The sequence below is a fragment of the Ranitomeya variabilis genome, chromosome 1, assembly GCF_051348905.1.
Source record: "Ranitomeya variabilis isolate aRanVar5 chromosome 1, aRanVar5.hap1, whole genome shotgun sequence".
NCBI classification, from domain to species: domain Eukaryota; kingdom Metazoa; phylum Chordata; class Amphibia; order Anura; family Dendrobatidae; genus Ranitomeya; species Ranitomeya variabilis.
Genome location: NC_135232.1, coordinates 775,887,439 through 775,901,307, shown reverse-complemented (window position 1 = coordinate 775,901,307; position 13,869 = coordinate 775,887,439). Strand labels below are relative to the sequence as shown.

Below are 13,869 nucleotides of genomic sequence, written 5' to 3'. Positions count from 1 at the left end.
CTGGGCTTTAGTATCCTCCAAAGATGAGCTGTTGTCAATCCACCATGTACTTCCTCACCAGGAACAATGTAGTATTATCAACCATGTGATGGACAGGTTAGGACTGTGACACTAATTGCATGCAGGAACTGAACAAGCAGTGTTCATCTTCCTTGCTGGCTGGCCCTCTACATAACAATGGAAACCTTGTATGTAACAGAATCTTTCGAGAATCATAAATCTTGGTGGAGTCATCATTTTTATGTGAGAATCAATATTTGTTATATTAATAATGAAAACAATTATTTTAGTTTTTTTTGGGAAATTATATGGGAAGAAGTGATTGTATGTGATTTCTTTTTACAGGTTCATTATTTAAGAAATCCCTCACCATGTTCGTGCCAGGACTAATAAACCATATCGTTGGTGGAACTCAAGACTCATCAGGTTGCGTCAGCTATGAGAAAGTCTGCACTGACCGAACCTTGTCATACACAGTTGTCTCTCATGGGCAGGGGACAGAAAACTGAATTCAACATTTTAAGTTTTGTGATGTTTAATATCTTTCCACCATTGCCTTTTGTAAGTTTCTGATTTACACATGTTGGAAGTAAGGGAACTATATACCATACAGGCTAAATTCATAGCCCACCACAAGAAAGAAACGAACAGCGTGGTCAAGACTACGAAAAGCCAGGAGACCATTATCTAAACATATGTGCCTCTAAGTATTCCATATTTGTATTACTGGCATTCGATATTTTTTTTACTTCTGATGTAGGAGTTTGACCAGGTACAAATGTGCACACAGGCTCTCCATGCATGTGTTGTGACTGTGAGACAGCCGCGACACATGCACCTAATCAGGCGGCGCGCTCCAGGTTCCCTCTGCAGCTTATTCGGTAAGCGCTATAGCTTGCCGAATAAGGAGGGAGCCGAACATATTCATTCATCTCTACATAACCCTCAACAAAAACTAAACATATGTGTTGTATTTTCGGAGACTTGCAGTGTATTTAGCTGAAGCAAAAAATCATGTTCTGTAAACTACTAAATCCCCTCTATTCTCTTAATTTTGGGTTAAATAACTAAACATCAGCCAAAACCCCACAGGTTGAGGAAATTTACAATGATAAAATACACGACTGCCAGTAGTGAAAGGCAACCTGTCGGCATATTTTTACATATAGAAGTAGTGGAATGGTTTTAAGTATTTTCCCAAAACAAAATTAATATTTTCCTTGTAGAGCTCCAATGTGCCAGTCATAAGAAATCTTTTGTAGAAACCATATGTAAATCAGTCTGGAAGTGCACTCGGGGCATGTCAATGCACTTGGAAGAAGCAGTTCTAATGTCTTGGCATGCTTCTAGTGCCCATCCAGCCATATATATGGCTTCCTATAGTAGGGATGTGATTTCAGACTGACGTTGCATATGCTAGTCAATGAATAAGTCTCATCTTTCTCCAATGGCCCCGTCACTTAAGATGCACAAGCCACTTAATAAATTGAATGCATTGTACAAGTGTCATGACCCTTTGTCAGAGAAGCACTCAAGTAAAGGACTGGATTACATTTCAGACAAAAGTTATGCCACCATAACTTTCCAGGAACTAGATGGGTCACTGTGGCCATGCCCTGTTACGTCATTGCGCCGCCACTTTTTTGAGGCGCTGACCTAACCTGGTGGAAACCGCACAAAAATGTTGCGATTTATTGAGGTGTTTTACACTAGAACAATGGTGAGAACAGGTTAATGAGAAATACATAGTAACATAGTTAGTAAGGCCGAAAAAAGACATTTGTCCATCCAGTTCAGCCTATATTCCATCATAATAAATCCCCAGATCTACATCCTTCTACAGAACCTAATAATTGTATGATACAATATTGTTCTGCTCCAGGAAGACATCCAGGCCTCTCTTGAACCCCTCGACTGAGTTCGCCATCACCACCTCCTCAGGCAAGCAATTCCAGATTCTCACTGCCCTAACAGTAAAGAATCCTCTTCTATGTTGGTGGAAAAACCTTCTCTCCTCCAGACGCAAAGAATGCCCCCTTGTGCCCGTCACCTTCCTTGGTATAAACAGATCCTCAGCGAGATATTTGTATTGTCCCCTTATATACTTATACATGGTTATTAAATCGCCCCTCAGTCGTCTTTTTTCTAGACTAAATAATCCTAATTTCGCTAATCTATCTGGGTATTGTAGTTCTCCCATCCCCTTTATTAATTTTGTTGCCCTCCTTTGTACTCTCTCTAGTTCCATTATATCCTTCCTGAGCACCGGTGCCCAAAACTGGACACAGTACTCCATGTGCGGTCTAACTAGGGATTTGTACAGAGGCAGTATAATGCTCTCATCATGTGTATCCAGACCTCTTTTAATGCTCCCCATGATCCTGTTTGCCTTGGCAGCTGCTGCCTGGCACTGGCTGCTCCAGGTAAGTTTATCATTAACTAGGATCCCCAAGTCCTTCTCCCTGTCAGATTTACCCAGTGGTTTCCCGTTCAGTGTGTAATGGTGATATTGATTCCTTCTTCCCATGTGTATAACCTTACATTTATGATTGTTAAACCTCATCTGCCACCTTTCAGCCCAAGTTTCCAACTTATCCAGATCCATCTGTAGCAGAATACCATCTTCTCTTGTATTAACTGCTTTACATAGTTTTGTATCATCTGCAAATATCAATATTTTACTGTGTAAACCTTCTACCAGATCATTAATGAATATGTTGAAGAGAACAGGTCCCAATACCGACCCCTGCGGTACCCCACTGGTCACAGCGACCCAGTTGGAGACTATACCATTTATAACCACCCTCTCCTTTCTATAACTAAGCCAGTTACTAACCCATTTACACACATTTTCCCCCAGACCAAGCATTCTCATTTTGTGTACCAACCTCTTGTGTGGCACGGTATCAAACGCTTTGGAAAAATCGAGATATACCTCGTCCAATGACTCACCGTGGTCCAGCCTATAGCTTACCTCTTCATAAAAACTGATTAGATTGGTTTGACAGGAGCGATTTCTCATAAACCAATGCTGATATGGAGTTAAACAGTTATTCTCATTGAGATAATCCAGAATAACATCCTTCAAAAACCCTTCAAATATTTTACCAACAGTAGAGGTTAGACTTACTGGCCTATAATTTCCAGGTTCACTTTTAGAGCCCTTTTTGAATATTGGCACCACATTTGCTATGCGCCAGTCCTGCGGAACAGACCCCGTCGCTATAGAGTCCCTAAAAATAAGAAATAATGGTTTATCTATTACATTACTTAGTTCTCTTAGTACTCGTGGGTGTATGCCATCCGGGCCCAGAGATTTATCTATTTTAATCTTATTTAGCCGGTTTCGCACCTCTTCTTGGGTTAGATTGGTGACCCTTAATATAGGGTTTTCATTGTTTCTTGGGATTTCACTTAGCATTTCATTTTCCACCGTGAATACCGTGGAGAAGAAGGTGTTTAATATGTTAGCTTTTTCCTCGTCATCTACAACCATTCTTTCCTCACTATTTTTTAAGGGGCCTACATTTTCAGTTTTTATTCTTTTACTATTGATATAGTTGAAGAACAGTTTGGGATTAGTTTTACTCTCCTTAGCAATGTGCTTCTCTGTTTCCTTTTTGGCAGCTTTAATTAGTTTTTTAGATAAAGTATTTTTCTCCCTATAGTTTTTTAGAGCTTCAATGGTGCCGTCCTGCTTTAGTAGTGCAAATGCTTTCTTTTTACTGTTAATTGCCTGTCTTACTTCTTTGTTTAGCCACATTGGGTTTTTCCTATTTCTAGTCCTTTTATTCCCACAAGGTATAAACCGCTTACAGTGCCTATTTAGGATGTTCTTAAACATTTTCCATTTATTATCTGTATTCTTATTTCTGAGGATATTGTCCCAGTCTACCAGATTAAGGGCATCTCTAAGCTGGTCAAACCTTGCCTTCCTAAAGTTCAGTGTTTTTGTGACTCCCTGACAAGTCCCCCTAGTGAAAGACAGGTGAAACTGTACAATATTGTGGTCGCTATTTCCTAGATGCCTGACCACCTGCAGATTTGTTATTCTGTCAGGTCTATTAGATAGTATTAGGTCTAAAAGTGCTGCTCCTCTGGTTGGATTCTGCACCAATTGTGAAAGATAATTTTTCTTGGTTATTAGCAGAAACCTGTTGCCTTTATGGCAGTGGTTCTCAACCTTTCTAATGCCGTGACCCCGCAATACAGTTCCTCATGTTGCGGTGACCCCCAACCCAAAAAAATAATTTTGGTGGCTACTTTAAAACTGTAATTTTATTAGTTATGATTCGGAATGTAAATATCTGATATGCATTATGTATTCTCATTGCTACAAATCAAACATAATAAATAATCACAAAAACAATTATATGTTGAGAAATATTTATTACGAATTCCAATAAATAACATTTCACCATGGCATACCATGGGTTTAAATATAACAGTAAACAACAGTGCAATATTTTGCTACAGTATGCTGCCAAATTCAGTGAGATGGTTGTGGTTGCTTCTTGCTTACCAATTCAGAAATTCTTGGGGCAGTCTTTGCAAGGGCACAGCGAAGATCATTTTCCACAACAAGTCTACTTCGGTATTTAGACTTGATTACCAGCAATCTGGAAAACCCTGTTTCGCAAAGATATGTTGTTGGAAAAGGAAGAAGAAGGCGCAGCACAGTCTCAGACAGAATAGGATATAACTGTAAACTCTTAATCCAGAATTTTGTCAGTGGCATTGTAGAGAAATCTGTTCTCGCTGCATCATTGTTAATTAGGTCGATGAACTCTTCTTGCGCTGTCTCCGGAACATCTTCAACTTTCACTGTGAATGGACTTCTGGCAAGTGCAAATGGGGTGTCAGGTAGATTAGGAAAGTATGATGAAATTTCCTCTGAAAACATGTGCAAATGTTCTTTCACAGAAGATATCATCATAATTTTGTTGTCTGGCTCAATGTCATGTTCCTCAAAGAAGGCAGATAATGTAGGAAACATGTAAAAAAAATTTTTATCCAATTTATCTTTCCAAAGCTGAAGTTTCATTTGGAATGATCTCATTTTTTCAGACAAATCGAGGCACGTTGCATTTGGTCCTTGCAGTGATAAATTTAAGTCATTCAAGATGACAAAGATGTCCACCAAGTAAGCTATTTTCTGCAGCTCAGTTTTATCGCTAAACAATGCTTCGAATTGCGGTCTTGCTTTCTGATTAAAAAACGTTTTCAGTTCCTCACGAAGCTCAAAGACACGTTTTAAAACTTTTCCTCTTGACAACCATCTGACTTCAGTGTGAAATAACAGAGCATTGTTTGGCGCATCTAGATCGTTGCACAGTTGGCAAAACAGCCGACTGTTTAAGGCGCTCGACTTAACAAAATTGACACATGTTATGACGCTTTTCATTACTTCTTGTAAATCTTGCGGCAGTGTCTTAGTCGCTAATATTTGGCGATGTATCATACAGTGTGTTCCGATTGCTTTTGGCGATTCATTTTGTACCAAACGCTGAAATCCTGAGCGACATCCTAGCATAGCAGGAGCACCATCTGTGCATACACCGCAAACCTTTTCCCAGGAGATGTTATGCGCTTTTAGAAAAGAACCAACTGCATCAAAAATATCATGTGCAGTTGTTGTTGTTTCAAGCGGTTTGCAAAAAAGAAACTCATCTTTAAAGTCGCCATCATTAATATACCTTGCGTAAACCAACAACTGTGCACAGTTTGCCACGTCTGTAGATTCGTCAAGCTGGATACTGAATATTGGTAGTGGTGCAGATTTAATTTCCTGGATCACCTGATCAAGAATATCAGCAGACATGTCCTCTATTCTTCTGCGGACAGTGTCATTAGATAAGGAAATCGCATTCAATTTCTGAACATATTCATTTCCAATTATCACTCGAACTATGTCTTTTGCAGCTGGCAACAGTAAATCCTCACCAATGGTGTGAGGTTTCATAGCTCTGGCAATTCTGAGTGCCACCAAATATGACGCTTCAACAGCTGCTACATTGTGTTTATGGTACTGGCCACCAGTGTCAAATCTAGATTTCTTGAGTCCATCAGCTTTGCTTCTAAAATAGCTGATATCCTTGCTAGCAAAGAGTGGATGCTTGCTATCAAAATGCCGTTTTAGTTTGTTCGGCTTCATAGATTCAGCTGAGAGAACTTCAGTACAAATAACACATTGTGGTTTCTCAATTCCTGCTGAAATTATGGAGGTAAAACCATACTGCAAGAAATCCTCAGTGTATTTTCTTTTCTTAATATTCTTTTCTACACGATTCATTGTCATGAGACGGTTTCCTAAAAAAAAAATAAAAGATGGTCGCGTCTAAAGAGCTTGTTAGTTTCCTATTATTTACTATTCCCTGTGTTGTTTTCTATTACACACCTGTTACTATGACCAGGGGGCCGTATTCACATGCTTAAAGCGCACCTGTCACCCCCTTTGACCCTATGAAGCTGCTGCCATTACCTTGTGGGTGCAGTGAATAGCATCCTTATACATCTTTTCTTATCTTCTTCATCCTCAGGAATGCTCAGAAATTCATCTTTATAATCTTCTTGGCAGCTCCACAATCCATAACATCGCATTACGTGTGTCCGGCGCCGGACACACGTAATGCGATGTTATGGATTGTGGAGCGTCCCCCCCCCTTAATTAGACATCCTTCCTTATTACAGGGATAATTCTCCATTTGTCACTTCTTTTAGGTTTCCTATAGCTGGGTCAGCAAGCTCCATCCCTCAGCTCCTGGGCACATTTTTCATAGAAAGCCTCCCTCCAGAGTCCAGATTCATCCAGTTCCCCCCTAGCCCACAGTCAGTGCATAAGGGTATGTTCACACGTTCCTGATTTCAATCCTTTTTTTTCAGGACTAAAAACCGCAGCTCTTGGCAGAAAACGCAGGTGCGTTTTTGGTGCGTTTTTGATGCATTTTTTGATGCGGTTTTTAGTGCGGTTTTTTATGCAGTTTTCTCTGCAGATTGTCTTGTGTTTGACACAAATAAAGCTTTAACTGCAGTGGGGGAAAAAAAAAAAAGAAATTATGTCATTTCCTTGTCCAACCCTTTTCTTCTTCCATCCTCCATTTTGGGACTAAACACCAAAATGAGTGGACGTGTTTTGAATGACAGCGCTCCGCAGAGTGCTGAGCGTAGGCCAGATCACAGCCCGCGGATCCAGCTCTATCCAGCTATTAAGTGCCACGTATTTCAGTGCCACGTATCACGTATTTCAGTGCCACGTATTTAAATGCCACGTATTTCAGGGCCACGTATTTCAGGGCCACGTATTTAAGTGCCACGTATCACGTATTTCAGTGCCACGTATTTCAGTGCCACGTATTTAAGTGCCACGTATTTCAGTGCCACGTATCACGTATTTAAGTGCCACATATTTCAGTGCCACGTATTTCAGTGCCACGTATCATGTATTTCAGTGCCACGTATTTCAGTGCCACGTATTTCAGTGCCACGTATTTCAGTGCCACGTATCACGTATTTCAGGGCCACGTATTTCAGTGCCACGTATTTAAGTGCCACGTATCACGTATTTCAGTGCCACGTATTTCAGTGCCACGTATTTAAGTGCCACGTATCACGTATTTCAGTGCCACGTATTTCAGTGCCACGTATTTAAGTGCCACGTATTTCAGTGCCACGTATCACGTATTTAAGTGCCACGTATTTCAGTGCCACGTATTTAAGTGCCACGTATTTCAGTGCCACGTATTTCAGTGCCACGTATTTCAGTGCCACGTATCACGTATTTAAGTGCCACGTATTTCAGTGCCACGTATTTCAGTGCCACGTATCACGTATTTCAGTGCCACGTATTTCAGTGCCACGTATTTCAGTGCCACATATTTAAGTGCCACATATTTAAGTGCCACATATTTAAGTGCCACGTATCACGTATTTAAGTGCCACGTATTTCAGTGCCACGTATTTCAGTGCCACGTATTTCAGTGCCACGTATCACATATTTAAGTGACACGTATCACGTATTTAAGTGACACGTATCACGTATTTAATTGCCACGTATTTAAGTGCCACGTATCACGTATCCCACGAAGATCTTCCATGGAGAACAGACACATCCAGAGATATGTCTGCTCTCCACGGCTGCAGCAACACACTGACAGGAGCCATAGTTCCTGTCGGTGTGTCACTGCGCATGCGCGAGCGAGTTTACCGGCGGTCATTGACCCCGGCACTCTCGCTTAACGGCAGTGCTGCGTGGGAAAGTTCAACGCAGCTGTACTGCCGTTAACCGAGACGCCGGAGCCATTGAACTCCGGAACAGTACGCGATACACTGCTAGGAGCTTTGCTCCTGGCAGTGTATCGCCGGAGAGCAGGGGATCGGCGTGGGACACTCGTTTTATGGATTCTGCGGACAGGGAGTATGAATTTTATTTTTTATTTTGTGATTTTTTCCTTGAGGATCGAGGGCTTCGCCTACAAGTGTGCTGTTGGTGAGTATATACTCTGTGTTATATGTTGTATGTACTGTGTGTCATGTATGTGTATTGTGTGTAGGTGTTTTGTGTAACTTTACAACTGTGCTAAGTCGCCGGACACAGGGACAACTCTCCCATCCTAATACCGGATGGGAGTAGTAGTCCCATACGGCGACTTAGCACAATGGTGGCACTAGCGTCGCATGGGGACACGCACGCACACACACACACACAGACACACACACATACACACACACACATACCAAATCAATCAAACGGCCGACACGATCCCCATGCGACGGTATGCCTCCATGTGTCTCCGCCCAAGCACTTCCGGCCGCTTCCCCGCACTGCACCACAAACCGCAATAAAACCTGCAGATATATTTTTGATCTGCGGGTTTTACTGCGGGTTTGACCTCACAATGGAGGTCTATGGGTGCAGAACCGCTGCTGTTTCGGGCAAAGAAGTGACATGCTCCTTCTTTTTTCCCGCAGCTATTCAGCGCGGCTTTTTTTTTTAAATTCAGGATCATGTGCACAGTGGTTCCTGTTTTCCATAGGGTACATTGTACTGTACCCTGCATGGAAAAAAGCTGCGGAACCGCAGCGGCGAAACCGCTGCGGTTCCGCGGTAAAAAACGCACTGTGTGAACATGGCCTAAAAGTATAAAATAGGACATTCTGCTTTAAATGACCAGTTATTGAGCCACAACAATAACTGGTAGGTTCCCAATGTCTGGGAGTCTTACTTGTTACTCCGGAGGGGATGGGGGAGGTGTCTGTCCGGGGGCACACTGTAACACAGTGATGGCGGCGGATCACTGCTGGGTACCGAACGGCTCCTTTATGGCGTGCTCTTCCGCAGCCCTTCAAGCCGATTACCGATGCCGGCAGCCGCGTTCTTCCTGCATCCCTGGATTCCGTTGCCTGGTTGCCAGATACGTGCCACAGATCCCGGCTCTGTCCTGGCTGCACCAAACAAGAAGGGGGGACGTCGGAAGTTGGTATCTCCCTAGATCCGATGCGCGATCGATTCATTTTCCTGCGGGGATCCCAAAGCTATGCCGGAAGTAAAGCTAGCAGTCCAGGCATACGGGGGAAGGTGGACGGGGAGGTGAGAGAGGTGGCGACCCCTGTGTTTTGGTCGTTCGACCCCCCTCGGGGTCGCGACCCCCAGGTTGAGAACCGCTGCTTTATGGGGTTCACAGGTTTCTGTTTCCCAGTTAATATCCGGGTAGTTAAAGTCCCCCATAACCAGGACCTCATAATGGGTTGCAGCTTCATCTGTCTGCTTTAGAAGTAGACTTTCCATGATTTCTGTTATATTTGGGGGTTTGTAACAGACCCCAATGAGAATTTTGTTACCATTTTTCCCTCCATGAATTTCGACCCATATGGACTCGACATCCTCATTCCCTTCGCTAATATCCTCCCTTAAAGTGGACTTTAGACAAGACTTTACATAGAGACAAACCTCTCCTCCTCGCCGATTTTTACGATCCTTTCTAAACAGACTGTAACCCTGTAAGTTAACTGCCCAGTCATAGCTTTCATCTAACCATGTCTCGGTTATTCCCACTATGTCAAAGTTACCTGTAGATATTTCTGCTTCTAGTTCTTCCATCTTGTTTGTCAGGCTTCTGGCGTTTGCAAGCATGCAGTTTAGAGGATTTTGTTTTGTTCCAATCTCCTCGCTGTGGATTGTTTTAGAAATGTTCTTACCTCCCTTCTGAGTATGTTTTCCTGGGTCTTCTTTGTTCGAGTCTAATGTTTTTCTTCCCGTCCCCTCTTCTTCTAGTTTAACGCTCTCCTGATGAGTGTAGCGAGTCTTCTGGCGAATGTGTGTTTCCCAGGTTTGTTGAGGTGTAGTCCGTCTTTGGTGAGGAGTCCATCGTACAAGTAATTCACACCGTGGTCCAGGAATCCGAATCCTTGTTGTCTGCAGCATCGTCTTAGCCAGTTGTTCGCATCAAGGATCCTGTTCCATCACCTGGTGCCATGCCCGTCTACTGGAAGGATAGAAGAAAAAACTACCTGTGCATCCAGTTCCTTTACTTTCTTCCCCAACTCTTCAAAGTCCTTGCAGATTGTCGGTAGGTCCTTCCTTGCCGTGTCATTGGTGCCAACAAGTATCAGAAGAAATGGGTGGACGTCCTTGGAGCTGAAGAGCTTTGGTATCCTATCGGTCACATCCTTGATCATCGCACCTGGAAGGCAGCATACTTCTCTTGCGGTTATGTCCGGTCTGCAGATGGCTGCTTCTGTGCCTCTCAGTAGTGAGTCTCCCACCACCACCACTCTTCGTTGCTTCTTGGCTGTACTTTTTGCTGTCACTTGTTGCTGTGTGCCCTTTTCTTTTTTGCTTGCTGGTAGTGATTCATCCTTAGGTGTGCCATCTTCATCCTCTACAAAGATTTGATATCGGTTCTTCAGTTGTGTGGTTGGTGATTTCTCCATGGTCGTCTTGCTTCTTTTGGTCACATGCTTCCACTCATCTGCTTTTGGAGATTCTCTGACACTTTTTTCACCTTCTGTGACCAGTAGAGATGCTTCTGTTCTGTCTAGGAAGTCTTCATTCTCTTTGATGAGTTTCAAAGTTGCTATTCTTTCTTCCAGACCCCGCACCTTTTCTTCTAAAAGGGCCACTAGTCTACACTTCTGACAGGTGAAATTGGATTCTTCTTCTGGTCGATCTGTGAACATGTAGCACATGCTGCAGCTCACCATGTAGGTTGTCACATCTGCCATGTTGCTCCTAGATCCTGCTGACTTGCTGTGTGTTTTCCTTCTTGTGTAATTTACTCAGCCAAGCTTTCTTGCAATAATGTCCTACAGGCAAAAATTTGGTGATGCTTTCCAAGCAGCTGGTCCCGGCTGTACCCAACGATCTTCTTGCTGAGGGAGACTCTTCGCTTTTCCCAGAAGGCACCTGGAATATGCAAATTATCCTCCTCAAGCTTGAATCCCTGGTTGAAGAAGAAAACGTGGAAGAAAACAGAAGAATAGCTACAATTTTAAAGGCTCAGCCAATGATCAGCTCCAGGATGATCAAAGACAGTGTCAAGTTACCTGTGAGGACTGAGACAGTTAAGGCCCCGTCACACATAGCGATTTACCAACGATCACGACCAGCGATACGACCTGGCCGTGATCGTTGGTAAGTCGCTGTGTGGTCGCTGGGGAGCTGTCACACAGACAGCTCTCTCCAGCGACCAACGATCAGGGGAACGACTTCGGCATCGTTGAAACTGTCTTCAACGATGCCGAAGTCCCCCTGCAGCACCTGGGTAACCAGGGTAAACATCGGGTTACTAAGCGCAGGGCCGCTTAGTAACCCGATGTTTACCCTGGTTACCAAAAAAAACAAACAGTACATACTCACCATCTGATGTCCGTCAGGTCCCTTGCCGTCTGCTTCCCGCTCTGACTGAGTGCCGCCGTACAGTGAGAGCAGAGCGCAGCGGTGACGTCACCGCTGTGCTGTACTTTCACTTTGCGGTGCTCAGTCAGTGTGGGAAGCAGACGGCAAGGGACCTGACGGACATCAGATGGTGAGTATGTACTGTTTGTTTTTTTTTACATTTACGCTGGTAACCAGGGTAAACATCGGGTTACTAAGTGCGGCCCTGCGCTTAGTAACCCGATGTTTACCCTGGTTACCAGTGAAGACATCGCTGGATCGGTGTCACACACACTGATTCAGCGATGTCAGCGGGACCTCAACGACCAAAAAACGGCCCAGGCCATTCCGACACGACCAGCGATCTCACAGCAGGGGCCTGGTCGCTGGTACGTGTCACACATAGCGAGATCGCTACTGAGGTCGCTGTTGCGTCACAAAACTTGTGACTCAGCAGCGATCTCGCTAGCGATCTCGCTATGTGAGACGGGGCCTTTAGAAGAGACTGTGTAAAGCTAATCTTTTAGCAAGAAGTCCCTGCGCTAAAAAAAAGACATGTACTGAAGCAGATACAATTTGCCAAAGAGCACTTCATCTGGCCTAAAGAGAAGTGGAGAAACATTTTGTGGACTGATGAAAGTAAACTTGTTATTTTGGGCCCAAGGGCCACGGACAGTTCGTCAGACGACCCCCAAACTCTGTATTCAAGCCACAGTACACTCTGAAGACAGTGAAGCATGGTGGTGCAAGCATCAGGATATGGGCATGTTTCTCTTACTATGGTGCCGGACCTATTTACCATATACCAGGGATCATGGACCAGTTTGCATATATTAAAATACTTGAAGAGGTCATGCGGCCTTACGCTGAAGAATATATGCCCTTGAAATGGGTGTTTCAACAAGACAACGACCCTAAACACACCAGTAAACGAGCAACATCTTGGTTCCAATCCAACTAAGTTGAGGTCATGGAAAGGCTAGCCCAATCCTCGGACCTTAATCCGACAGAACACTTGTGGGGTGACATAAAAAAATTCCGTTTCTGAGGCAAAGCCAACAAATGCCAAAAAATGTGGGATGTAGTCCAAGTATCCTAGGCTGGAATAACAGTTGACATATGCCAGAAGATGGATGACTCTATGCAACACAGATGTGAAGCAGTTCTAAAAAAACTGTGGGTACATAACTAAATTTTAGGTTAGTGATTCACAGGAATGCTAAATTGTCATAAGAAATAGAACACATTGTGAGTTTGTAGAGACAAATGCAGACACTGCTATTTTTTAGAACAGCCCAATGGTCATTTTTTATCTTCTGTAAAGTAATTAAAAATTATATACATTTCTGTTCATGTTTTGAATTAGAAAACATTGTGCAATGTTCTCAGTGCATGGAAATAAAAACTAGTATATAGACTTTGTGATTAACTCATGTTTTTGAACACACTGCTATTATTTTGAACACTACTGCATTCCATTCTTAGCATGGTACAACTAAGTTTTAATGAGAACCCAGTGAGTTAAAAATATCTACTCAAATTGCATGGCATCAATTATAGGTAAGCTAGAATAGCCCTAGAAAACAAAAAGACCAGTAATTCTGAAAATCACCTAATGTTTCGTGGGTCAATGGGATATAGATTAAAAGAGCCTTTTCCTGATGCTTTAAGTCAGGGTGGGGAACCTCCGGGATGTGGGCCATCCATGACCTTCTGTTCGGCCCCCGGGCAGATTCCCGGTGACCGCAGTAGCTGTGCCGGCAGCTGTGTTTTGATGGTCGCCGACTCTTTAATTTCTTCTTGCTCTGTGAGCAAGCAGTGTTCACTACTGGACGCTGAGGTGCACGCAATGAATGATTACATCCTAACACCAGTATTGGGATCCGGACTTTGCAGGCGGATTGGTGCGGCCCCCAAAAGAAGTCCTAAATAAAGTTGAACAAATTTTTCAATATTCGCATTACGATCGCCAGCGAATATTGTATTTGCAATATTCG

General features: G+C 43.3%; 2 protein-coding genes across 7 annotated transcripts in view; one reads left to right on the top strand and one right to left on the bottom strand.

Moving 5' to 3' along the window:
- The window catches only part of LOC143784124 (protein mono-ADP-ribosyltransferase PARP14-like), a 96,241-nt gene extending 84,468 nt beyond the window's left edge, over positions 1–11,773 (top strand). For 2 of the 6 annotated variants that reach the window (XM_077272008.1, XM_077271968.1), the window contains exons 12-13: positions 346–2,423; positions 10,271–11,773. The gene's annotated coding sequence lies outside the window, so the exon portion shown is untranslated. Of the gene's footprint in view, positions 1–345; positions 4,156–10,270 lie in introns of those variants that run through there. The other 4 variants (XM_077271988.1, XM_077271977.1, XM_077271974.1 and 1 more) reach the window with 4 other exon arrangements.
- Positions 4,264–7,190, bottom strand: LOC143767255 (zinc finger BED domain-containing protein 5-like). Its single transcript, XM_077255500.1, has one exon. The coding sequence runs from the start codon at positions 6,296–6,298 to the stop codon at positions 4,490–4,492; it is 1,809 nt and encodes a 602-aa protein (XP_077111615.1). The 5' UTR covers positions 6,299–7,190; the 3' UTR covers positions 4,264–4,489.
- Positions 11,774–13,869: the final 2,096 nt, after the last annotated feature.

What these genes read in the sequence shown, in the direction of transcription:
- LOC143767255 (XM_077255500.1), bottom strand. Translation starts at nt 6,298, where the DNA reads ATGACAATGAATCGTGTAGAAAAGAATATTAAGAAAAGAAAATACACT.